Below are 27,911 nucleotides of genomic sequence, written 5' to 3'. Positions count from 1 at the left end.
GAGTAACCATAGAATAATAAAAAAAGGCCCCCTAAGAAGTGTGAATCCCAGTGCCTTTTAAAGAAATGAAATCCAAATTTGTTGTAAACACACTTCATGCACAAATATATTCCAGTGCTAATCAGGCAGGGAACTGCGCAGGCTACTCCTGAGTTATAGCGGTCGATGTTCAGGCTGCATACAATGTAAAGTTATTCATCATACCTCCGTAATGTGGTGGAGGACCACAGAGCAGAACCACTCCTTGTCCTTCTCTGACTGACACTGTGCTTCTGGTTTTCGTTTCAAAATTTTCAAGATCTTGAGAGAGAGGAGAAAACAAGCCCCAGTTATTACTGGTCAGATTTATTCCTAACTGTATCCCAAGCCATGCAATGCTTGTGTAACTCAAGAACATATTCTCATAGTCAAAAGCATAATATAATCTCAGTATGTGAATTGACATACTGTATGGAAAAATAGCTTGTCTACCCTAGTATCTAGTCCTTTGGCAATCATGAGATACCTATTCATAAAGCAGTTCTACTTTAACACTGTGAGTTTGTATTTACAATTCTTAATTACAAAGCTAGTGTATTATTCCATGACTTTTTCTAGCATCATTTTTTGGAGTTTATTAGACTCTTAATCTACATGAGTAGGAAAAAAAAATGGTGTTGTCTCTTTTTATAGAAGTGAAAAACAGGTGTGCTTTTCTATATATACAAGTGATAATTAAACATCATCAGGACTCCTGCAGAGTGTGTGTTTAAATGATGATAAAAGTATGTTGTATTCTTACTGAGTTTGTTCTGTCCTAAAGCTGGCTACAGTAAGTGGATATGTTTTAATTGGCTCAAACTTTAGCACTGGCTTTAAAGGGGAGAAAGGGGATACTTTCAGAAGGAAATGTGTTGATTTAGGGAAATCTCCTGTATAAACATGTCCATGCTTATCTCCCATAGGTGATTTTTATGGCTATTAATTTTTATTTTCTTACTGAATCTAATACCATACTCAATCTCCTCTGCTTTCCTCACATTTCACCGAGATGTAGAAGTGCTGTTGGTCTCATTCCCTTTAAACAATTCAATTACAAAACATGACACTATAGATGTACTTTAAAAAAATTATTTACTTTTTGATCCAGTTTGCTTTCTAATGAGAAGACTTACTACTTTTGTCAGAGTACTTTAGGAAGTGATTGTGTGAAAGACATTAAAAATATGTTATAATATATAAATAATACCATCTTCCCCTTAACTCTTTGTACCATAGTGGCGTACACTGCTTGCCTTAAGCTTATTTTATTTACCTTGCTGCAGATTCTTGTTTCAGTTGTTCCATTTTTCATCATCTGAACAACTACCTGATCCAGAGTTCAATAGAGAGAAACAGTTCTCGTTGGTCAAAGCAATAATGATTACTACCCGTACAGGCTCAGCTATTTATGTCAATATATCAATTTTCTCCCCCTTAGTTGAACTTTACACAGTTAATTTTTCTTTTCCTACTCTTCACCTCCTGTATATTGGTCTCCTATGAAGACATTGTCTACTCAGAGGTGACTGAATTGAATTAGGCAGCTGTAGCACCTCCTTGTGCTGTCATAGCTGCAATAGATGGTACCTGTCAATACACTGGGAAAGCGTTTTAAACTCTGATGTTCTTTTAATTGCCTGCTGACTAGATCTCTGCCTTGCAGTCTGGGTAGTCTGGGGGACAAAAAAAGACAAAGGCAAAAAAAAAAGAAAATTATTTGTTTAGTTTTATTCTATCCTGTAATACTAATTAGAAAAGAAAACAGTGGGTGGAGGTAATATGACTAGAATTTGGATTCATACTTAGAAGGTACTTACTGCTTCATTCTCTGAATGTCTGGATATATTTATTCACCTGTTTTGAAAATTTGGTCTGAGAAAATCTATCAGCTTTCTTTTTCTTTCCTGTAAGTTAAGTGTGTTCTGAGAAAGAAAAGGCCAGTTCAAAATATTTGCGTGGAAAAGTGGCCCCTGGGACAATTGTCAGGACATTAGATGGGGATTTGCTTGCATTGGCTGACTTGAGGCTTTGTGCTCTGAGAGGAGGGGCCAGCTTTGTATGGAAAAAATCTGACCCTTGAATTTTCCTATTTATTATGCTAAATAGAAAAAAGATTGGAAAGGTTCAAAACATTCAGATCTTTTAGTATTCAGGCACTAGCAACAAAACAGGTCATATTTCCCTTTCTTATCAGTTTCCTTGGGCTACTAATACAATGTGGATTGTGTTGTTTCTACATAAAAATGGAGTTTAAAAAACCCCCCAACAACACAAAAAAAACCCCACAAGAGCCCACCCTCCTACACCCCCGCCCCCCCCCCCCCCAAAAAAAAAAACAAAAAACAAACCCAAAACAAATACAAAACTCTTGGGCAGTATGGAAAATAGTTTAACTAGGTGTTTCCCATTTTTTTGCTATGGTAAGTCAGGCTTATTTTTTTCTGAGAACAAAATTTCACTTGTTAAAAGACATCCAAGCAAGGGGGGGAGGGGGGGGAGCGGGGAAGCAAGTGCAGCAGTAGGGAAAGGTTTTCATGAGAATTAACTATGTAATACTGTACTCTGAAATTGGAATAGATCTTGGAAAGTAAGTTTCTAGTAGCAATTCTTAGTTTAATGACACATGTCATGATATCATTTTTACTCTGATATTGTATCACCTGTCTGTCCATTAAAACCATGACAAGTATCCCTGACTTAAATAACGAAAAAGCAGTAGTAATAGATCTCTTATGGGATCCACTGTTTTATAATTAGCAGGACTACTTTTGATTGTATGTGGGGAAAAAGTTGACTTTGCCTTTTTAATCTACACTTTTCAACCCTAAATTGAGTATGAAAATCTGTTTGTAGGAGTCTGAGCTCTTTCATAGCATGTTTATAGTTTGGTTATACTAAGCAGCTGTTTTTCCTAGTGCTGTAGTGAAAATTTTCATCCCATTATGCTTACTTGTGAATCACAGGCATAAAAAAGTAGATATGGAGGAACATAAATGGTCATTTAATCTATTTGTCTGGCCCATGACAGGTACAAGTATGCTGTGTCCTTCCTAACAGATACTTAACCCACTTTTAAAGGCCTTAAGGATAGACATTTTTGTTAGACAGTCCATTCCAGTGCTTGACTGAGGTCTTCATCACACTGCATCTTTTAGAAACCCCACCGCCAAAAATCTAGTAGGACTAAACAAGAATGATCTTTTTTCTATCTGATGTCGATTTCGATAGATAATTCTATAAAATGAATTTATTCAGTGTCTCTCTGTGTAATAAGTAATCATTGCATATTAAAGAACTACTCTGGAAGAGGAAAACAAAGCAAAATGAGTAAAAATAACTCGGGGGAGTCAGTCTTCTGTTGTCATCCTTATCGGACACTTTCTCCAGGCAGGCAGCATCTCCTATAAAATATTATGACACCTCATTCAGATGGGATTCAATAATGATTTATAAAATTTTCTATCTTTGTTATGTAGCCCAGGTTTATAAAGAGAGGAAAGTGGTGGGCCATCAGAAATAATGTTTCTTTTTGCCCAAAAGATTTTTGCATTCCACTTTTCCCCTTGTGGGGTTGTGCGTATTTTTGGTCATTAACTGCAATCTGAAATGTGTTAAATACATATTTAAAAATAACCTGAAGATGAATATAAACATAGATATTCTACTTTGCTCATGTATCCTGAAAATCTGGCCATGTCTCAAAACCACTTCTCTTTGCCCTGAGCGGGCATTTACACCAACAGGGCACAACCCCTCTGTTCTCGCTGTTAGTGTTACCTAGTATAGCTTTGTAACATAACATGACATAATCTAATAAAACATAATGTTGCTTGTCAAAAAGAGTATCAGATAAGATCGCTAAGATCAGGTGTTTGGCACACATTTAGATTGCTAATATGCACTTAGGAATAGTATGACTATTTAACAGATGGTATATTTGCTAACTTCAGTGTTTCTGCAGAGATCTATAAATAAATTATCACCTATTTCCTACACAACTCCTTCTATTCTTTGTCTATATTTATTTCACTTTATGAACGAGTTCCCTCACACTGCATTGTGCTCTCAGCTGTGAGTTTTAACAACAAAACTTTTTTGAAGCACTGTGCGTGTTGGCAGATTACTATTGGTATAGCACAATTAATCACTTAGATGTGATAATGAGGTCATGTAGGCTAAGCAAAATGCTCAGATGAACAAGTGATTCTGCACAGTGAAGAGTGGAAATATATGGGCTCAGCTGTGTGTGGCAAGAAATCATCATCTTCAGCTGGGAATGTTTGCAGACCTAAGCAAGAAAGGTATGTGCTCAGAACAAGCAAAACATATGGCAATTTGTGGAAATGGAATTGGAGACTGACAGGGCTTTCTCTGATGTAAGTGGGAATGGGGAGGTGGCTTTCAGCTCCTTGTCAGGTATGAATGGGGAAAAGGAATGGGCTTAGAGCTTTTCTCAGCTGGCGTAAGTCAGTAGTACCCCACTGGGGTCAAGGAACTTATGCTGATTTATGATAGCAAAGGATATGGCCTGCAAGTCTTCAGTGTAGATATTCAATTACAATAAAAACAAAAGTTGAGAAGAATAGTGTTTTTGGATGAGGATGACCATCAGTGTTGCTTTACTGAGTACAGAGCTGCCATGGAGAGAAGGCAAGCAAGCCCACAACAGTGGGTGAAGTATTTGTGTGAAGTGGTGGCCTATGGAGATAGAAACAAATTGTAACTGATACACAAATATTTTCTGCTAAAATACTTGTGTTAATTAATAGACTGATTAAAAGGTTCAGCCACACAGTATTTTTTCTTTAGTGCTTTAAAGCTCAGCATTGACATATTTGACAATTGTATCATGAATATATCTCTTCTAAACTCTCCACCATCACTATTACCCCCATGTCTGAGTTAGTTTTTTTTTTAATATAAAACTGCCTTATAAATTAGAGTGGTATGTTTAATCTGCACAACAGAATGTGTGAAGACATGGTCAGTTTTCCTGGGATTAAGGTACTACTTAAGTATGTCTGATAGGAACAAAATCCTAATCACAAGTAGCAACTCATTCATTTCAACCTCCCAGTCATATGTTTGAAATTCCTTAAACTGCTCAGGGGTAGATGTAGCACTTCCAAACTAGTGCATTTTAAGAATGAGCATAGGACAGCTCTGTATTACCAACTAGGAAACAAAGAAACTGGGGTGTTTTAATATATGAAATTGTTACAGACAATTAGAGAAAGTCCAATTTATCACCTTGCATAATTACTAACAGTTCATCTGAATTAATGTAATTTCATGCTTTCTTGAACTTCTGATTTTTTCATAAATGTTTTGTCATTACATAATCCCAAATATTATAGTTGTAATTACTTGTTATTAAAATGTGCAATGAATGTTAAGACATTAGTAGTAAGAGCACTTTACAAATTAGCTATGCTCCTGAGGACAAATCAATAAAACTTTTCACATTTCCATAGGGCTGTGTCAAATTGTGATATATCACATCTGTTCCAGTTTCTTTTATTTCTCTTATTGGCTATGATATATTGCAATACGATTGGTGTTACTGGATGTGATGTATCACAGTAGGAATTTTCGTGTGGGGAAATGGGACAAAAATTACCACCTCAGCAGTTTTTAAAAGAAACTCATCGTATGATTTGCTATAAGCATTTCTACTGCCTGTGTTATGAGCTGACAATTAGTTACCTTCACTTGCCCATGACTGTAATGAGTTAGGAAGCCCATTGGTAAGTGTGGGTCTGAATTCAATGCCTGATTCAGAGGAGTCAGGTCTCTTACAGCTGCAAATAGGAAAAACTGGAATTTATTGGATCTTTTAAATTATCTCAAATTCTGGGAAGTCTCATACTTGGCCAGACTTCGGGTTTGTTTTTTCTTCTTTCACATACAGTCCTAATCTTTTGTTGGGCTAAAAGACTTTTAGATACAGACTGTGCCTGTTGCTAGAAGGTTGTGATCATTTGTTCAGGCCACTCCAGAAGACCTCCTGCCCCTCTAGCCATGTCTCTTGCTTCTCCTCAGTATTGTTGTACCGAATCACCTTGTAGGAGGCTAGTACCAACCTCTTACAGCTCAGTTACCAATAGGATGTGTTATAGAGATATCTTTCTTTCTCCAAATAGCTTCCAAAGGAATGGCTAATCTCATTTCCTGAAACTTTCACTGGAAAGTAAACTCTTTCTTCCAGCTTTCAAAACTGTAGTAAACTTGCTAAACAAGCTCTCTGTGACAATTCCTTTGTCCTGATAATAATGTCAATACATTAATATTTTCCTGTTACTATCTTATCTCAATTTTTTAAATGTTCTAATTGATTTTCTATGAGTTCAATTCTGAGATTGAGTGGTGTTATCTCTAATTAAGGTGTCTGAAAGCTGCTTAGCATTTCCCGTTTCCTGATTTTTAAATACTTGCATTTTCCACTAAACAGCTACTGAGTTGTTCTGCTCCTTCCCTGTTTGAAGTACTTATGAGCCTCCACTTTGTCAGTGTAGTAACATCACAGGGTCTGTAGGACTTGAAGCTGCTTCAGCCAGGATGAGCCTGGGCAACAAACACCCAAGAGTCTCCTTTCACCAAGACAGGTTAAACAACTGTAATTCCTAGTTTTGTTCTGGTTTTCCACCTGAGGTGAACACTGTATCCCACCCTGGTTAAAAGACAAAGTTGGCCTCTCCTTGCCCCCTAAAGGAGGCCACCAGGAGAGCCCTGCTGCAGCTCTCACCCCAGAGTCTTGCTCCTCCTGCCCCAACAGAGCAGTCTGCCAAACCAAGGGAAAAGCACGATTGCTGTCTTGTCCTTCTTCAAAGCTGCATAATCAACCAAGGACCTTCATCACTACTCCTTTATTTAGTTAAATTGCTTTGGAGCTTCTAAGGGGAGAGGACCTGTAATTTACACATTAGGATGCACATGGGCCCCAGGTCTTCAATTCAGCTTAAATGGAATGAATAGCCAATCCAGGCACTAATTTTCAAGGTGGGGAACAATAATTTCTGCCACAGCCTGATTGTCTTTTTCAATTAAAGAGTGAAAATGCCCTTTACAAAGTAATATCAAGCTTCTCTAGAGGAAAAAATGGAAGGTCACAATTAAATTAAACAGGGAGAGTGAGAGTGGGAAAAAAATTCCTTAACTGACTTGATTTTTTTGTTCATGCACCAAGAAACCCAGTGCAAAGAAACATACTGTGATGCTGTAGTGCTGGTCTACATCTGTTTTTTGTTATTTTTTTCTCCTTTACAGAGTTAGCAGCATAAAATATTAAAGCTCTCTTTTGAACCAAACACAGGACTTGCACTGAACAGTAAGCGTTGATGCAGCCTTAGGGCTCTTACTCTAAACCCCATCTGCAGGCCAGAGGCATATCTGAGGATCTAACCCTCTCAAAGGGAGGGGGAACGTAAGAAATATATTTTTAATATTTTATATTCCTGAACAGTTTTCTCGCTTGTCACGGCAGAGTTCATTTGTCACCTGTCATCACGGAGTCACTTTGCCGTCTGCATGAGTTTTCTCCAGATTGGAGTGTTCTTAAAAATGGATTTCTCTCCCCAGTCTAAATCTCACAGGCCAGATTTATCCCTGCCAGAACTGCACCAATTTGTCTGACTTACACCAGAGATGGCCCTGGCCCCTTGTGTCAAACTTCCTCTTGGCAGGGGTGTTAACTCTTGTCCAAAACCAGCTTCTTTCATTTCTATTTCCCCCTGCTCCTGCAGAGACTTGGTTTCCCAGGGTGTGTGGAGGTGGTTTATGCCCTTGCCCCTTCCCTTGGACCTTGACCTTCTGATTGGCAGCTAGTGGCCACACCCCTGGTCCTGCAGAGACACCCTTTTGCTTCCATGTCCAGGGTCCTGCTGGGTACTTCCTGTTAAACACCCCACAGTCCCACTTCAGGCTATTAATTTCTTTTTATAATGCTTCTACCAACAAAAGATAGTAATCTATGCTCATAATATGTACAATAAAAAAATGACAAGGAAGAGAGGGCTCTCCTGCACTGCTGAAAGCGCATTACAAGCATGTCCATACATATTTCAGCCCTTTCCAAATTCACCTGGCCAGCTCTTTGGAGATCCTTCATCCAGCACAGAATTGCTTCTTGCAGAATTACCCTGGGTTATCCCCAGACACCACTGCTTTATCTTGCTCATTCCAGCTGCAAAGCCATCAAAGACTTCCATCCAATGGGAATTTCAAAATTTACCTGAGTGACTGATGTGAGGGGTTTTCGAATGTGAATCTTGTAAGTGGGATTTCAGGTGGAGTATACGTTATTAGTTGTTCTTTCAGTAGCATTTAGAAATGAATATTTACAGCTCAGAGCATTCTCCATACCAGATGTGGTTTGCCTACTGAGAAAAGCTATGCCTGTGGCCTTATTCCTTCGCATCGTGGAAAGTAGTAACGACGCACACTGTTTCTCCTTCTTCAACGTAAACTATGGAATAGAGAAGTTTATCTTGTACCTTAAAACCTTTGTATTAGGATCAACCTTCACTGAAAAAATTACTAATTAATTTCATTATTTTTATTCAAAAAAAGCCACTCATTTATTCCTAAGAATTTAATTCAGTATTTTCTTTTCCCTTGCAAGCCTCCACCTGTAACCTTTTTTTTTTTGTAACACCAAAGAATGAAGAAGCTCATGTGGACATTATGGATATTTCATTCAATAATTTATTGGAATCTAAGTCATATTGTCTGCAATGGAAGTACAGCAGATAAAAAGAAAATCACCCAGACTGTGATATATAGACTAGTTTTATCCTTCAAAAATATTAAATTTTATCAATCAGAATCTAGCAGCTCTGGGACCTGTAGATGCTTTGTTACCTACCATATCTCAATCACATATATTGCTTTTCCAATGCAACCTGCAATGGGTTGATTTAGGTTAAACACTTTTATAGGAACTACAGAATAGTAAGTAATATGTAATTGAAAGATAATCTTCAAATACTTATACATTCCCTATTACTACTTTATCTGACTAGCTCACTGCCTGTAACGTTCCTTACAACATCTCTTCAATGTATGTCTCCATTACATAGATAAAGAATTCCTGTACAGGAGGAGTGAGAGGCTCCTTTTATAATAAAAGTTTAAGCAACTCACCTAACGGAATAAAACAGATTTAACAAAGTATCCTGGTATAGCATAGTGTTGAACACGGTGGTCGTGTACTCTGAGGGATGTTTAAAACCATTTGAGAGAGAGAAAAATGCAGCTTGAGTTTCTGATGCTGTTTGGTTTTCTACAACGTTAAATAAAAGGGGAATGTTACTGCCATCAGCTCCAGTTCATGTGTTTAACAAGATGTCATGACTGCATTTGTGTTGATGGACATTAGATGGACTCTGAGAACATAGAGAGGACTCAAATCTTTAGGGAATGGTGGAGAAAGAAAAACTTCTTCATTATGTAGACATACGCATATCTTCTGGTTTTAAGATTCCAGGCTGTTCTTTCTGTCTTCAAGGAATGTCTGGATATTTGCATAATCCTATTCTTGTAGTATCTGAGCTTTAAAATAGAAATGCTATTATCACCCTGCCTTGTCCTGTCAGCAAGCAGATGAAACCATTCCAGGGTTCCTGCTTCATCACTTTTGAATGGTGGTTGATGGCTCCTGCTTTTCCTTGGGCCTGTGTGTGCATAGACTTGGACAAAGAAATAAATACTGGAAAGCCCAACAGAGATACGGAAAGACAAGCTGAATGTAGTAAGTGAGGTCTTGCAGCATTTTTGGTCTTTGAAGGAATAAGTTGCATCTCGTATAGTTGGTTCTCTGCAAATATTCTGCTTAAAGTAGCCTTGAAGGAACAGTGCCCCATTTCAGAGTGGCTAGAACAGTACGGACCCCTTAAAGAAATGGATATGAGGTTCTCACCATGTTCCTCCTAATTTTGTGGGGAAACATTGTGAAGAGGAAAAAAAGAAAATATGACAGAGGCTGCTGCATCTGTCCGTGGAGAGTATCCACTAAGCAAAGAACTTGATGTAGACTCCTACCTTGGGGAACTTCTGCAGAGTTCTGGAGCATTGGCACAAAGTGTCCATAGCAATCAGAACTGATAAATGAAAGTTCCATTTCTTTTTACTCCAGGCAGAATTTTGACAAAATATGAGCTTTATTTCAAAGTAATAATTTGAATTCTTGGTATATTTACTGTAATTCATTCTATTCAGAAGGTTGCATTCCACCTACCCATACACAGGGAGAGGTAGGTAGTGCTGCTGTAGTTATATTGGATTCTTCAACTGTGGTCAAAAGTCCAAATAGCAATTTTGAGCTGTAAGCCTGTTTAGTGACATAAAGAGAGATGACAGTAGTATTTCCATTCTCCAGACAGGATTGATCTGCAGGGAGTGTTGCTACTGCAGGTTGCATTTTTTTCTCACCTGCTCATGGGAAGATGCAGATTGTGAGATGTTGCCAGGATCATCAGGAGGGCTGTGCAGAGCCTGGAAAGGATATTTTTGTATCTGATTGTCCACATATCTGCAAGTCGTGATATGTTTCTGCATTATATGTAAGGAAGCCCTTTCAAAGCATAGAGGTAGGCTTAATGCATTACTTAGCGTTTGTAGGTTATAAAATGATGTAAATAGAGGCAAGTCTATGACTTTACCTGAAGTGTCTCTACAGTGGGTAAGGGAACGTAGTAAATGAAGTAAAACTTTTGGGGGCTGTATCTTTGATGGCGACCTGCTTCTGCCAACTGGAAAGCTGAGCTCTTCATTGTGTTTGCTCTTCACTTATCAGTTGTCCATCCCTGAGTGCCTACTGAACACTAAATTGAGAAGCATATACCTCTTCTTAAAAAAGAAAGAAGTTGCAGTGTTCATCCTTGCAATATAAGCTGCTAGACAGCCTGATCAGTATGCCAGCCTTTGCATGCAGTGATGAATTAACAATCAGTTTAAAGACCCAGAGAGCTTTACTCAAGGTGGTAGTTACAACATCTAGCACACCTTTTAATCAAATCCAATTGTTACAGAGGGATTTCTGGACACACACAGTACCACAATACAACCAATCCAGAAGTGTATGTGCCATTTAGACTAAAATTCATGCATGTCCAGACTTTGCAAATTCAGACTATCTGATCTAAGTGTATTGATTTTGCCATTTTTCTGTTTCAGAGCATATACTACAAGTAAAAAGGGTTATGACATTTTGAGGCATGCTATATTGCTTTGTGATGTTTCTGTAATTTGTGTGCAGTCAAAGGTAAATAACATGATGAAGTAATCAGATGAAAAGTAGGCTTTCATGCTAGCTGAGCATCTCACAGTCACTCTTAACAGGGCTTTGCTAATGCTCAGACTGTCATGATCTAGCAAAGACTAAATCAAATTGATTGCCTTTAATATATTTCCCTTGAAACGGTTAAATGCTAATGATGGACTATTATTTTGTTTCAGAATGGAAAAACTCTGTCCAGGAGGAATTATTGCCTCTTTAATTTGTTATTTCAGCAAAACTGTGTCGTCTTCTGTCTATCTGACAAAAAGCATGTGAGAGCACTTGGGAGCTGCAGATTTTATTCCAAGTGCTCTATCTCTCATCCACGCTGCTATGAGCACATCATCACTGGCCAAGAGGAGGGAGGATGTATATATTTAGAAAAATGCTACTGAGAATAAGCACCAAGCAAAACCACTGAGCACGCCTTTGAAAAACATGAATATGGTCGCAGCCCAAAAATGCCAAGGAAAAATCCTTCCTTGGTCTGTTTCCTGGGGGAAACTTTTAGATACGTGGTCTAATGTCTGCACTGTGTGCCCTCCTGTGTGATTTGGGACAAAATTACTAATCCTATTCATGAATTTAAACTGTTGTCTTTTTTTCTCAGAATTCATGATTAATAATGGGGGCCTGAGGTCTGAGAAAGCCGCAAACATCACAACTGTCTATCCGAACGGTAGAACAATTTGACTGAGAATCTAATTTAAGATCCCTAGGCAACTAGATGTTTTCAATTAATACTGAATTTTCTGGGTTTATGCCCTGAATAGTTATGAATAGTTATGAGTTCACACATGGGTTTTTTTCATGGTGGAGTACTTTTTTTTTCTAGTTTGTTTAATTGCACTTCTTGTTTCTCCTATGTATCTGTTAATATCTCTGTTATAGACATGTACGAGAACTAAAAGAATTAGTAAAAGGCCTGGACAGACTGTTTTACTGCAGCTAGTTATGGGGATTTCCCTCAAGACCAGTTGTTTGCACACAGTTACTTTTACTTAAAACTGATGAAATAATTAAAACAAATCCCCTGTGTGCCTTGGGATAGAGTTCTGGTTGAAGCCATATTTAAGCAGTTCTCTATAACAGGTTTTTTTGTTTGTCTTTTTTAAGGCATGAAATGCAATTTAGAAACTCTTCACTAATAAAAATAGATTTTTGCAAAACACCTCATTAATATGCATATAAATGCGTCTTGGCACCACAGAATAGGAGAAACTCCAGTTTCACTGATCAAAATACTTCTTTAAACCTGGATGCTTTTTTCTTTTGTGGGTTTTGAATGCAACAGTGATCCTGCTATGTCTGTCTGTGGCTCAGAAGTGATAGCTTCTGTGCTTGTGCCTGGTCAGGCTCTGTGGTGGCTTTGGGGCTCAGGGCAGCTGCTTCATCAGAGGTGTCTGCTCCCATGTGCATGCAGGATAGGCAAAACCTGTGACATCTGTGAAGCTTGTGCACGAGACTCTTTATTTTGGTTTGGAAACTAAGTTGTGTAAAACCTGAAGGAAAACCTTCTGTGTCCCCACCTCTTCCTTCAAGCTGACTTTCTTGCATAGTTCACAAAGATGAACTCCCCATGGAGTTGTCTTTGACCTTCCCTTTATGTAGAAATGAAGTGTTACTGGTGGCCTTGTGCTGGATGTCAGTACTGTACTTAAAGGGAGAAAGTACCATGTGGGTGGCAGGTTGTGACTCAGGAACAAAGCTCAAAACTCAAATCTGCATGAGGACCCCTGCGTCTAGCTACACAAGCTGGGATCTGACACCAGTGCTTTTTAACTGGACTCAAGATCCAGATCAACAGCTCCAGCTCTTGCAAAACACACGTTAGCTTTTCAAAATGTACTGCTTGTTGGGTAGCAAGAGAAGCACAGGATTTATAGGGAGTTTTCAACTTTATTTATGACAAAACAAACCTTTGCCAGGAAGTAGAAGTAACATAGGGCTGCCATCCTATGTATTCTGCTAATGCATTTATGTGCTCTTGCTCTGCTCTCTCTCACTGATGCTGTCTCTCATTTTCAGCTTGTAGCTTTAATAATCTATGCCACTTCCTTCTGTACAATATTTCTCCAGCAGCTTTCATTTGACAGCTCTGTTTTTAATAGAGGATAAGCATGAAACTCCAGCTGAATCTGAAGACGTATTTCTAATCTCATACTGCATTTATTTTGCTACTCAGAGAGCTCACTACTTTGAACAGACGAAAAAGTATTTTTCACATATTAAGTTGAGATGTACAATAGGTTTCCAGAGGTATCATTAATTCAAACTCAAGCTCAGAGTTAGTTACCTTGTAGTAAAAAGACAAATACACATAAACCCTGTTACTTGGATAATAGGCTTGATTCAATTACTTATCACGATGATTGCAATAATATGCCAGGCAGCCCAATTCAGGGAAGAGTCCCATTTTGTTAGGTATTGAATGAAAATGTCATAATATCAATATGCCTGCCTGCCTGGATTTTAAGATATAGCTGGAAGTATTGGTTGAAACAAAGAAGTAAATTGGATGGAAACATGAAAATAAGAAATACGAAAATGTTCACTGTGAAATAACTGTTTCAAGGTAATTTGTTCCACTGTTCTCATCAGGTCATTATAAGATTTCCCATGTAGTGTCTTTTTTTTTTCTATTGTAAGACAAGTTAAAATTCATAGTTTCACAGTGATGCTGCTAAACTGAAGAATTTTCCTGTATGTTTGTGTTTGCCAATGTAAATGACAACCTTCAATTTGTCTGTCCTCTTTTGCATGGGAAAGGATGTAAATATCTGTCACTGCTAACGAAAAGTAGTGCGCTTCTGGAATATGGGATATATTTACCATTATATGGTTGCTGTTATGGACTGGAGGATTAAAGCATGGTGGCAGCTGTGGGTTTGTCTGCTGCTGTGGACAAACAAAATGCAACTTTGTTGTGACCTGCTCCCTGCAGTAACTTTTGGAAGTGTCTTGGTGGGGGTATGAAGCCTATGTAAAGGAACTGCTTGATATTTAGTCTATTTTGATTGTCATATATTGGTATGAGACTTCAAGCTATTAGTGAGTTAAGTGTTTCAGAGTGAATACTTCATCAGCACGGAATATTAAAGAACTAGTGTTTAACAGCTGAAAATACTTAATGCCATCGACAAAGTCCATTTTCTGGCAAACGGGTTCTCTAGCTTCTAAGTGGCATCAGCTGCATCACACTGAGATGTGCTTTGCCTCAGACAGGCCAAGAATCACATGTGCTTTCTTTCAGGTTTACATGTCTGAGCACAGACCCCAGGTCCACAGCTGCCCCAGGAGTGGGGATACTAGGGAATACTTCCAAAGGATCACATTTCCAACAAGAGCTTGAGGATAAGACACATCTGTGCCAACCAGCATCTTTCATTCCCCTGAGGGCTATTGGGGATGCATTTGTGAATGTAGAGACAAACATAGACCAGTGTCCTGGCAAAGGACTTTTCTCCTCTCTCTTCCTTACTAGTGAGGCTTTCCTCATAAGATTTTTTTTCCCTTCTTTCACTCTTTTGGCTTTCTCCAAACCCTTCTCCTTGCAAAGAGTTAAAACAATACAATTTTCTATTTCATGTGGTTATGAAATGATGATAGGTAAAAGTGAACTTAGAAAACCATAGAAAGGAAATGCAACTAAATATGCAAAGGAGCACTGGCCAGAACAGCTGTTTATATACCCCAAGAACTGGTGCACCAAGTCAGCGTGATTCCCTATGGGCTGGCAGAGCCATGAACGGGAAACCAAAGTGCTTCCAGGAATTTGAATCAGGGGTGGAATTTTCCAGAAAAAGATGAAATAATTGAGTAATATGATATGCTGAACAGTCACCAGAGCCTTTTTTCTTTCACAGATACTCTTGTTTTTCCTTTTTTTCCCCTTTTAAAAATTTTTTTTATACCTTCTTTGTGCCTTTGTTTGAGGGCATTCGTTTTCATAGAATCATAGAATTGTTTAGGTTGGAAAAGATCTTTAAGATCATGGAGTCCAACCATTTTCTTTAGATCTTTTCCCAGCTCCATTCCCAGCCTATCCTGGTTCCTTGGGGATTACAGATTCCATAGACCATTTTGAGGTAGTCATCTATTTTTGCTTCTTTCTCAAACAATTTTCATCTCTAGGTCTTGAAATAATTCCCCATATAGGAAGGCTGCATTGCAAAGATGTTTCAGAAAAAGTGGCAAAATAATGAATCAAAATTTTTGTTTATGTTTGACCAGCTCTTGGGAATCAAAAGCTTTTTGAGAAAGTCAGAGTAAAACGTTATTAAATGAGATACTAACGATATACCGTTTGATCAGCTCTACTAAAAGAGAGTCTGTGAACCATCCTGACCTCTAATGTCTCCTTTGTATAACCCCTGCGACATGAAATTTGCTATGAGAAATGGAACAAGATTAATAATTAATACATTTGCTGGTGTCTGAAATAGTGACACAAGGTTGGCTTTAGACACATGTTTTATTAATGAGGTTTGAAAACAATTGCTTTCTCCCAGCAACAGACAGCTCAGACCTTTATACTGAAGAAAAAGGAATGGAGGTAATATCTGGAGGTTTTTTGTTGATGCTATTGTTTCCCCCCAGGGCATTAACAGAACTCAGTCACCACATACAAACATTGTGAAAAAGATCGTGAAGTTGTGAAGAAGTGAAATGGGGAGCAAGCCTAAAATAAATTCTAAATCGTCTCAAGACAGCATACATGCTCTACCCAATCGAGCTGAAATACGAAACACGTCAGAGCACAACTCACCATTTTGCACACTCTGTAAGGAAAAGAGTGTTTCTTACTCTGTTAATGTAACAGAATATTAGTATGGCAATTAGGGGTACAATGTTTTTATGACTCGGTCAGACCTCATTACGCTATAGAAAATAGCCCAAGTTTTTGCAACATTTCCCCCCCAGTTGTAACTACCTGCAATATAGCAAAGATAGCACTGTTTTAAAAAGTGGCAACACCTTTATTAAGTGAAAATAATTGCACTCATCTTCGTTGACCTGTTGATTTTCTAAAAGTTATTGTTATCCTGAGGGCTAGCAGCCATCAGATGTCTGGTTTTGTTATTAATATTTACTAGGAACGATTTTTTTTTTTAGAATAAGCACTGCTGAAGTAAGCCAAACCTTTTGAGCAGAATCACCAATGATACTTTAATTATCCAATAAATTACAGTTCATGTGCAGAATTAATCAGAAAATAATGCTCTAATAAATATGATCTTCCCAACTTACATGCAAATTGAAGCTTTGCCTTCCTGCTCAGAATTGTTCCAAATGAATTTGTGGCCAAACACTGGTATGTTCCAATATCCTGTTTTTTATGTGGGTTATTGATTGCCAAGCTGCCTCCAACCAACCTGTAGTGATAACTCATGGTAAGATCAATATCTGTGCCATTTTGCTTCCACCTTTGAGGGGAAAAAAATCAAATTATGCTTATAATTTACAGAGCCTATGCATATTTATCTTAAATAGTGTGCTGTAGCATACCTGTAATGATAAAAATGTAGTTAAATATCACAAAATTATATCATTTTTCACACAAGACTGCTTCTTACATCAATCTTAATTATATCAATAATTCTGTTCTTTGAAAAATCTTTACTGCCTTTATGCTAGTCACCAGTGTTCATCCAAATGTCTACAAAAAATAATTATAAGCTATTCATACAAACTAAGTTATCCATCCAATTCGGAGTATGGTATATGCCTGGACTACAGCTACCTTATTTTTTACAATATAAATGATACCTGAATGTGCTTTACAGTTCTTGCAAATTATGTCATAAATTTGGTTACAAAAATGATTTGGAGATATAGATCAGGAAGGATTACACTTCAGAGGAGAGATGAAAGCAGAGAGAGAAGTTTTTATACAGCAAGTTTGAGACTGATAATTTAACGATGAGAATGCTGCTATTTTAAAACATGATTTGTTCCTGTTAGTCCACAAAGTAGAAAATGGATTGTGTCTGCAATGTTACACAGCTATTTACAAATGTTAAAATAAAATTTCAAAGAAAATAAATATTGTATGTTTTAAGAAGGGAAATTTTGTGGCTTAACTGTTAGTCACATAAGGGTTGAGTTTTCATTATCCACATGAACTCCAAAGGAAGAATAAAGGACCTCAGTCACTGATATCTGCAAGCTTTGGGCTTGTTAATGCCACACTTTACGTTGTCAACTATCCTAAAACTGCATAACCACATATTTTCTTCTCCTAATTTTATACCATAACCATCACTTCAACCTGTATCATTTCTGTGGACCTATGTGGGCGTGATGCCTACCCCTCCATAGGGTGCAGAGACCACACCAGAATTGCTAATGGCTCACTTTGGGTTTGCAAAAGGCTTTATGGCAGGCCTCAAAAGGAGGGCAATTGTCTCCTTGTTAATTATCTGAAGGATCACAGCATAAAAAATTTCTATTTCTTGTTATTTGCAGTGATGAACTTACTGTGATGGTAGTTTCCACAGTTAACAAATTGAAGCAAACTTGCACCATAACTATATTCCTGGAAGATCTCACTTGGATATACAGCACAATACTTCTATCACCCACAGACCTTTCCCTGCAAGATCAGACTGCACAGGTAGTTGTTCTTTTGGAGGAAGATTTTCAAACTGTGCTGTGAAATGCAATTCTGTGTTCCAAGGGAAATCTTGACAAATATGTACAGAGGAAGCAAGGATCCTGACCTTTCAAGTGGGCGCTTGTTTTTAAAGATGAGTAATGACTGATTAAAATAAGAAATCAATTGAATTCTGTGACCAAATTCTAGTAACATTAAATAATTTATCTGGGTCTGTCAATCACTACCTCCGTTTTGACGAATGCATCAACATTAAGAAATTTAGATGCAACAATGGACCATCAGTAAGCCTTCCTAGCAATTGCAGCTTTTTTTTTTTTGACCTTTCCATACCTCTGCTCTTTTCATTTTTTATGTTTTAGTTGGTCTAGGGTTTTGCTGTTGTTTTGGGGTGTTTTGGCTTTTTTTTTTTTTTTTCCCCAGACATGAGCAAAATCTTAGCTGGTGCCCATCCATGAGCCTGTTCTATGAAGCAGTAGTCTGTACTGGTGTTAGGATTTTGCCATATTTCAAGCTTTACTTATGGTACATGCTGTTTAAACCTTTCAGTTTTCTAATATAGGATATTCTGGTATTTAGTTTGTCAGTTCTCTTTAATTTCAAAATCAATCACTGAAATAACTGCTGTCATCATTACATGGCTCCCAATTAAGCTCTATAATTGTTTTTCAAAACAAATGCAAAGTTATTGGCTTAGTTGCCGCAAATGAATTCTTCACAGTATCCCCATAATCATTCTAATCACCATGGTACAATGATTATTAAACTTTGCATATAGATCAGGGGTTCATATCCTGGTGTGAGCTTTTTTCTAATTAATAGGTTTACATCACTGAAGGAACTGAATTAATGAATTCATGTGATAGACAATGATTTAATAACTTTGTGTGTTCTGCAGTATGCTCTCTAATGCATAGAAATCTTAGAATAATTATTTTAAGAAACTTTTAACATAAGCCTGTTAAGGCAGAGATCACATATATTTTTGTGAACTTCTTCATGCAACCATTGCAATATACTTTACATCAGTTATAGGAAATGTATCCTGGAACAATTGTTTCAGAACTTAAACTTTAAAAAAATATGCTATATCCTGATGCTTAATTCATTAGTTCTCTAGAAATGTAAGACTTCTCAAATCATATTGATATGTCCAAAACTGAAAAAAAGCACAACTGTGTGTTTTATGAATTCATAGAACAAATTATCATGTTCTATTTGCTTCAAAATCTAACTTTTTTATAGAACACCAGTTATTAAATGTTCCAAATAAATTCTTCATTAAGTTAAAGACTTTCAGAACATACATATGTGGGACCTCCCCCCACTTCCCATCTTGCTTTAAAGATCTCAAGCAAGCGGTGATCTGTTCTCTCATGTTCTCTTTTCTTAGATTGTTACCAATTTATCCTAACATTTGAATATATGAATATATCAGTATTCTTCCAAGCCATGGTTTATGTTAAATCTTTGATGCTGTACTTATTGGGAAGTTCCTTCTAAAGTACACTGCAGTCAAATCACTGATACAAGGATAAACTTGTAATATATGATGATTTCCTCTTATTTATCCTACTTAATCAATACGTTATTTGCTATTCAAATAACCTCCATCTTCAAGCAAATAAAAATGAGGAGTAGAATTTATTAATAAACATGAATATGTGAGTATTGTGTATTTACAATGCAACTGCAAATTATGCAATCTGTCTTTAGGGTAATATCTTATAAAAGAATTGTGTAAAAAATATAATGAATTTCTATCATGTTTTCACACTGAAAAACTATTGATCTAGCTAAAAATGCTCAAAGAACACAGAAGCACATAAAACTTGTAAAAATGGTGAAATATTAGAGATCTTTGCAGAATAGAAATATTCTTAGGACTTGTTTGAGAAAAGTCAATATGTTTCATTATACACAAGTGGACTGTTAAGCTGCGTACCCACAGGTTTCTTTGATGTTTAGGCTTCCCTTATCCTCTCTGAGCAGAATTTCTTCTGGGGCATGTGTCTACTGACACCAGGATCCCGACACATCTCCCTACACCCAACTCATGATCAAATAAATCCAGCAGAGCGGAGGAGACAAGAGTCCTCAGCCTGGAGCTGCCACTTTACAGAAAAAAAAAAAAAAAACAAAAACAAAACATGAGGCACCTGTCTTGTGAACACTTACACAGGCTGATAATGAGCTTCAGAGCAAGAAGGTTGTTTCAGGGTGATAAAACTGCTGTTTGGTCACCTATGATCTCTGATATTTTGGTAAGGAATATTTTCACTTTTGACATAAAGTTATGATTTCTGATAAGTGGATAATTTCTGATCACATCTGTAAGGTTAATATACAGTGATATGTAACGTCTAAGTAGCTATAATTAAATGAGTCCCATTTCTATGATTAATGTTTCTGGAAAAGAGTATTGTTCCATAGAAACTATTTAGAAAAAGGAAACATTTTCTTTCAGAAGATGTGACTTCTTTTTGGAAATGAAATGTGAAGGTGTATCAATTTCAGAGAAACTATTAGTCTATCAATGTTGAAGCAATTAAGGAATTAGTAAAAGATTGCACTTAGGCAATGTGCAAATATTTTGGATAAATTCAAATGCAATATTTCATTAATCTGTTTTACTTGCCTTTAAAAAAAGTTACATTTAGGACTATTAGAATTTCCAGCTGAAAGAGCTTTCACCAGCTCTACAAGTAAAATCCTAGAAGTTTTACAAAGCACACATGGCTCTGTCATGATTTTTTACCAAAGTTATCACAGCTAGAGGCTCTCACTTGTATATATCTTTCCCTACTACTTTTTGTGTGGATATGTGCAAACGTGATTTAATGAATTATCTTTTCAGTGTACTGCTATAATAAAAATATATATTTTTTTAAGTCTTCATTATGTTCTACGTTTTTTTAGATTATTTGAATTCAAATGCAAATGTCCTACCAGGTCACCTGAGAGTTTCTTGTAATTGGGAAAAAACCTTGCAAACCCCCCTAGTATACAGTATTTCCATAAAGGAAGAAAATAAAGTTTAAAAACTATTGACTGTGTACAAGACAACAGAGGTTGAAGGCACTTTTAATTCTACTCCACTTTTGAAGCAGAATCTGCAGTGAGTCAAGGGACAACATTTTAGTGAACAAGTACACTATAGCAGCGTTGTAATTTGTTTTTCAAAGGTATGAATAAGACAAATATATTTTTGGGGTTACTGGGAATCATTCTACAATTTTATGCAATGATTATAAACATACTTTATGTCATTTGTAATCATCGTAGACTTTGTGCTTGTGTTCCCCTCACTTTTATTTGTCTGTTACAATTATCTTCTGTGGTACTTTGATTTAGATTGAATTTGAATCTCTTTATCTTATTTTATTGCATCATTCTATGTTATGTTAAAATATGAAAATATTGTTATAGTGAATAATGCTTATTCTTTCCTTGGATTTCTTATTTATTTGTTCAATTGACTGCTCTCTGTGAAGATTATTGAGGGAATAAAATCCTCAATTTCAAATTTGCAGGGAAATTCTAGATTATGTGATTACTCTGGAGAGCGAATATAAGTTCAGAAAAAGAGAACTAAGCACCTGACACCAAACAGGAAATGTCAAAATACTGCAGAAAACACTTGCTTGGCAGGCTCTAGGTGACTTCTTTCTGGTTTGGTTTTTTTTTTTCAGTGTGGAGGAAGGCTAGCTGTACTGAACTGAATGACTTAATGGAAGAAAACTGTGGAACTGTGATAATTCATGGATAGGCTATAAGCAGAAAAAGAAGTAAAATTCATTACAGAAGTTAGTTGATGATAATCTCTCAACCAACTATGACAGAAAAGCTTAAATGCAAACAATTATAGATCTGATTTGAAAGGTTATGTTTATTTATCACCAACATCACACAGGGAAACAGTTGACATAATGTACCTGATATAAAAATTTTGACTTTATAGAAAAAGGCATAATAGATAAAATGGTATTTTTCAGGGTATTTACATAGATTTCCTAACACATGTGCTGACTTTAGAGATACTTCTATCCATATTTTTGTTTCCATCATAATCAGACCTATGTTTTCTGTTACTTCCTACAGTGTCCAACAGCAAATCAGTGTCTCTCATTTTTTATTACTTAGCCCTTATGCAATTCTTGCACTGTGGCTGTTAGACACACAAGATTTTGAAATGAAGTTGCAAAAGGTTACTACTATATTCTCTGAGTCTATAAGATTAATATAGTACATAATAAAATAAAACTTTTAGGAAATGTTAAGCATCTTTTCTGTAAAGAAAAGGTATTAATCAGCCTATTTCTGTAAGAGGTGTTACATATCAAATTAGCTTGTACATAACTTTATTCCTGTAGTACTGGTTCTGTATTTCTGAATCAAAGAAAAACCTTGCAGTAGTCCTTGCTGTTCTTTTCCATCACTCAACAAAGGATATGATTAAAATTTCATACTGTACTTGATTTATCTAAAATTGTTGGAACTTTAAATATATGGGCTGAATCCCTATCTGACAAAACTGGCATTAGCTCTAGTGAAATCAAAGAAAAGTGCTGAAGACTCCCCATTCCTTTCAAGTCATGGTGAAAAGCTCCCAGATTGTAATAGCAGCAGTGATAGTCTGATAACTTCTAATTGACCTAGATGGTTCAGGATCCATCCCCAGATGTTGATCTCGTCTTACTAGAGTAACTGAGTCTTTGCAAAATGTCCTTATCGTGCAAAGAAAAAAATGAATCTAATTAATGAACAGGTAGAAAGAAAAAGAGAAAAATGAGTATTAGATATATGATGGGAGGAGACTTCATAGCTCTCCTGCCTAATGAAACCTGCTGTCTTTACTACTTGTGCATGTGAGGAGTCCATGGTTGAAATACAAGAGTCAATAATTTTTATAGGTCTCTGAGGAAGTTGCCTGTATAAATGGAGAGGAAGCAGATGGATGGATGAGCTGGAAAGACTTGAAATTCATGACGTGAACCAGTAGATGTTCATGTAGAAAACAGGAAGAACAAATGGGATAGGAAATGACAGGATTTCTACTCATAGGAATAGAAGTTACACTGTGAAAATGAGATGACGTATTCCTTTACTAGCACAATATTTGAAAACTAATTAATACATGAAGTACAAAAGCCAAGCTGATAACTAGTAGTGCTACTTTACAGAGGAAACTGTTGTGTGAGCAGTTAAAAGGTATTGAATAAATACCGTCTAAGTATTTGATAGGACACAATTTTCTTTCACGTCTTGCATGAATGATTTTTTTTTTTAATTTCTTTTTCCCAGACCATTATTTTCCTCATTCTTTTCTGAAGAAAGCACCCTGTCGTTTTTTTTCCAGATTTCCAGCTTTTATTACTCAGATTTCCAGATCCTTGGTGCAACAAGCTATGTTTTAAATGATGAGTCCATAGTTATTGAATAAACAAACAATCCTATGTACCAAGGTTTTATTAAGTGAGTCTATGGGGTATTGTAAGCTAGATATCAGAGCTGTGTGTTGCTGTTTCTCTAAATAAACACTATAAATATATACATGAAATGTTAGAATTAGAAATAGGCAAAGTTGTTGCTCTTTTTCTTTACAAACATTTATTGATGTATGGAAAGTTTTATCAAATAGAGATGCACAGCATTTCTATTTTTCCATTTTCACAGCTGTTCTGTGGATGCAGAAGTAATTTTGTATGTTTTAAAATACTTTGGAGGCCATTTTCAATGATGTACTTTTTTTTCCTGTGTTAATTTTCTTACGAGTAGACTAGCAAAAATATTTTTCCTTTATTCCTCAAATTTACTATACCTATGTATACTCTCGCTGGGAGTGCTCAGTACGTTTTGAGGTATGTATGATGGTGTACTACTGATTAAAACACAGTTAAAAGATTTACAGTGAAACAATACTTTTTCAAAGTTGGCTTCACCTGTAGTATGGGAGTGGATATCCTTTAGCCGTACAGTTCAGTAGGATTTCTGGATTTGCTGAGCCCATGGAATAAGTGATATCATATGGCTCTTGCGTGAAAATAGGACCATGAAGGGTTTCTTCCCCTGTGAAAGAAAAACAGTAATTTAAGATTAGATATCTTTAGCGTGTCCTTACACATAAAAGTGTCCTTTGGTGTCCTTTGCTTTCGGTCAAAAGTTAAGGTCTGATATTATATTCAACAGAGAATCCACCTCCAGACATTTGACTATTAAGGAGGAAATATTTCAAGCCTGATTGATAATAAAATTGCATGTCCCGGGTGTTGGTGATTTATTTTGCAAGTGACAGTGAAGACTAGCTTCTTTGCATATTTCCTATGGAAGCTATATGGCCATCTATTAAATATCCCCCATCTACCTCATATTTGGGCTTTAGATCATGACTGGAAGCAGGAAAGGGTGAAGTTGTGGCTTTCTGTGTTTGGTGTTTGTACCTCCCTGCTTGCCTGGTGAAGTGGATGTGTCAACCTCACGTCAGCCTTTGAAAGCCAGGCAGCTCACTGACTGCTGCCAAACTGGCAACACAGACGTTTTGCTACAGTAGGTGAGAGTGCATGCCATGGGAGAGGGAGAGGCAGGACCTCTAGCAGACCAGCAAGGAGCTTCTAGGTCAGGAGGTATGTTGTGGTGAGACGGTGGTCCTGGGCTTTCCTCTCCACTGCCATTTGGTCTCTCTTTCTGGTGATGGGTTCCAGAAGATCACATCACTTTCTAAAGGAATCAGTCATTTCCTTCTCCTTTAACCCTTCACATCCTTCAATATATTACTTTTGTATATTTTAGCTGGCCTGGCTTCAGGGTTTGGTTTGTGGCTTTTTGTTTGTTGGGGTTTTTTTCCCTCCTCATTTGAGCTCTTTTAAAACAGATATAGTATTAAATAAAGGTTGATCATCATTTTCACTAGAATCTCTATCCTCATGGTGACCACAGAGTCTAGTTACAGCATGTAAACACAAGGGGACAACAGACACACAGGCTGGGTTGGAGACCCATTTTCTTCCTCAAAATCTAAGAGGTTTCTGCAAGGAAAACTTTCATGGAGATTAAGTGATTTTTTCATGGCTGTAAATGAATATGAGTGACAGAACAAATAAACAATCCCAGATCCTTGATTAAAGCTTAGCCACTGGGCCATCCTTCAGTTGTCAGATGTCTAACGTGAGTCCAAAAAACCCAGAAAGTTTGCAGTACAGTTACACAGCTGAGAAAAAGAAGTATTAACCCCAGAAACTAGTTGCTCTGCAGTTGTATTCTGGAAGCAACATAAATGTTGGCAGTAATCATGTCTGATTTTATTTGCCTATTTTATCTGCTTGTTGGTGATGAGAGAGGGGAGGTACAACCTACTTTCCAAAGGCCACTGCTTCACAACACCTTGTGTTACCACTTCAGTCCCCAGGTTGCCAAGTGCAATCCTTTTGTTCTATAGCTCTGTAACTCCTGGAGGATTTTCTCAGTTCCTACAAATAGGTCTTGCTCTGACACTAGCAGAGTCTCCTCCTGCATCCCCAAAGATGATCAGCTGTCCTGATGCATTAACTCAGCGTGTACCCCCAGGCAGCTCCCCAAGCGTCACCCCAGCCAGCTCAGCTCTGGCCGCTGGCACCCTGTCACCCCAAGAACCTTCTGCAGGGCCACGAGCAACTGCACAGAGTGCACATCAAAAATCAGATTGTCTATATCTGCTACCAACTGTATACATATTCATCTCCCTTTGTACTTTTCAACCACTTCAATCTATTTCCTCTAAATTTTAAAAAAGCCAGATCAGCATTGTTATCAGCTTTCATCTTTTTGTGACACTTGCTGTTTTTCTGAGAGTCCTAATCCTGGAATTGTATGAATAGTTTTTATCTGAAGCGATGAGAATGTAATATTTAATTTTTTTAAATATCATTGATTTTTAATCTTTATTTTATACCTGAAATTTTTTTAACTAAACCAGAAAAGTTAAAAACCTCATCTTTCTAGGACTACAATTGGTTTTTACTGATCAGTGTAGTCAGTCTTTTCTACTTCAGTGGATCTAAAGGAAAGAACATCTGGCAAAACTCTGGAGAGTGATGAACAAATGAAAATGTTCTATACTTAAGCTTTTTTGACCAGAAGGCTTTTTAAGGATGGCATCTGATAATCGCAATGTTTTCCATATATCTTAATCGAGATGCCCATTCCTATGTGTCTGTTAGCCTGATTTACACTGTATATCCTTCAGAAACTCAGAAAGTCAGCCCAGCTGTGAGCGTGTTTTCATGAGCAGTACCTCTGAGAAATAGCCTTCAAGAGAATTGGAGTAAAATTCAAAGTAGCAGTCAAAAAAGATTGATTTGTTTTATACCACAATAGCTGTTTGGGTAGACACATCTCATTTTAAGAATATCTCATGTTATAAAGGAGATAGCGTGGGCATACTAGAAAGAAAAAATACATCCTCTCAGTTTAGGATATAAAGTAAGTCAGGCTAGTAAAACAGCTGAGATGAGCTAGTGGTTTGATGACAAAATATTAAACTTGGCTGAACATTATATGTGATGTTATAAGTGACATAACAGACCATAAAATGCAGTAAATCACATAAAAAGTATCCATTTCCATAACTTTTTCATTCTGTTAAACTTTGCAGGCTATATGTGAACTTAGAGTAGACTCCAAATATTTCATGATTTATCCATAACTAATGGACACAGGTGAAAATCTCAGCAAACATGAAGCAAACCTAATGAAAGAAGCTGTTGCTCAACTACGTTTAAGACACGATAGGCCCTTGCTGTTAACTTGTGGTGGGGTTACTCAGATACCTAAAGATAAGTATGTGTTTCAGCCCTTACCTCTGTCTAGATCTTAAATTCATAATTTTTTTATTATTTATATGGTGGTTCTTCCAGGGGTCTTTAGTCACAGAGCAAGATGCTGTAGGAAAAACAAATAACTCGTATCTTACAGTTCCAGCTTTCTGATCAGAAAGATTACACATCTCCCAATATTGACCTAAGACCCCAAATTATTTTTCCTTTATTTCATACTTTCAGAATCAAATGATTGTAAAGTAAACCAGAACTATTTCTGTTTCTCATGGTAGTCTTTCTTGCTGTGGGGAGTAGGGGAGAAAACAATTTGTTCAGCAAACCATGTGGGGCAAGGCAGAGCGACTCTCAGAGGTGGTGGCTGGATATAGTTACATAATCTTTGTTTCTTTTCCTCCTACTCTTGTATTTTTAATCTCTTGACAAATTTTAAGACTTCTTTTTTTTCATTGTTTCTACAATTGATCCTTTGACTTGTCTTTGGTAGGAATCTTCTTCACTTCTGGGTTAATTTACTTAGCCTATTAGTAGTTCTTGTTACCTTCCCAGAACTGCCAGTGAAAAGCTTTTCTAAAGCACCAAAATCACCTAGAGATCTTTGTTCCATTTTTTAAATCAATGTAGCTGGGTGGGCCTGAAATTAACAGTGGTGAGCTACATAATGTACATAAAAATCTCTGGTTTAGCTGATAAAAATATAAATATTTTGGTAAATCCAGAATGAAAGTCTCATTCCAATTTAGACTCATTTGTCATTTGCAGACTTTTGAACATCTAAGTTCTTGTATCCCCTTTCAGTGTCCTTAATACAGCAGACCTTATTGTGTCGAACAAGGACACAATAGTTTACATGTACACTAACAGCTCCTTTGCTGTAGACACATTGGAGTCCCTATCACAAAAATATTGTCCATGAATTTTAGTAAAGGTGGCTTCATGCTATCATTTTGTTTTCTCTTTAATATCCTTTTCTTGTTCCCTGATCTGCAACAGAGAATAACACCAAATTTGTGAGAAATGATGTGAACTTTCAGAGCCAATGGTGTATTATGAGTCCATCTCTTTTTTATAGAAAAGGTCAGGCTGGTCATTTCTAATTTCCTGATGCATCCTTCTGTGTTTTGTATAGAGAATGGCCATATATTTCTTCTCCGTTCTCCAGATTCAATACCAGTCATCATGATTTCTT

The 27,911-nt window shown here is 36.9% G+C and overlaps 1 protein-coding gene across 1 annotated transcript in view; it reads right to left on the bottom strand.

Annotated features, from left to right (window-relative positions):
* The window catches only part of CNTN6 (contactin 6), a 90,704-nt gene extending 66,768 nt beyond the window's left edge, over window positions 1-23,936 (bottom strand). Inside the window, exons 1-3 of the mRNA XM_074835664.1 lie at window positions 23,855-23,936; window positions 16,547-16,722; window positions 205-300 (exon numbers count right to left, since the gene is read on the bottom strand). Of these exons, the coding sequence (XP_074691765.1) occupies window positions 205-300; window positions 16,547-16,722; window positions 23,855-23,922 (340 nt within the window). The 5' untranslated portion in view covers window positions 23,923-23,936. The remainder of the gene's footprint in view (window positions 1-204; window positions 301-16,546; window positions 16,723-23,854) is intronic.
* Between the last annotated feature and the right edge of the window lie 3,975 nt (window positions 23,937-27,911).

Source organism: Strix aluco, chromosome 11 (assembly GCF_031877795.1).
Source record: "Strix aluco isolate bStrAlu1 chromosome 11, bStrAlu1.hap1, whole genome shotgun sequence".
In the NCBI taxonomy this organism is placed as follows: domain Eukaryota; kingdom Metazoa; phylum Chordata; class Aves; order Strigiformes; family Strigidae; genus Strix; species Strix aluco.
The sequence above is the reverse complement of the archived record's forward strand: the minus strand, read 5'-3'. Positions and strand labels throughout refer to the sequence as shown.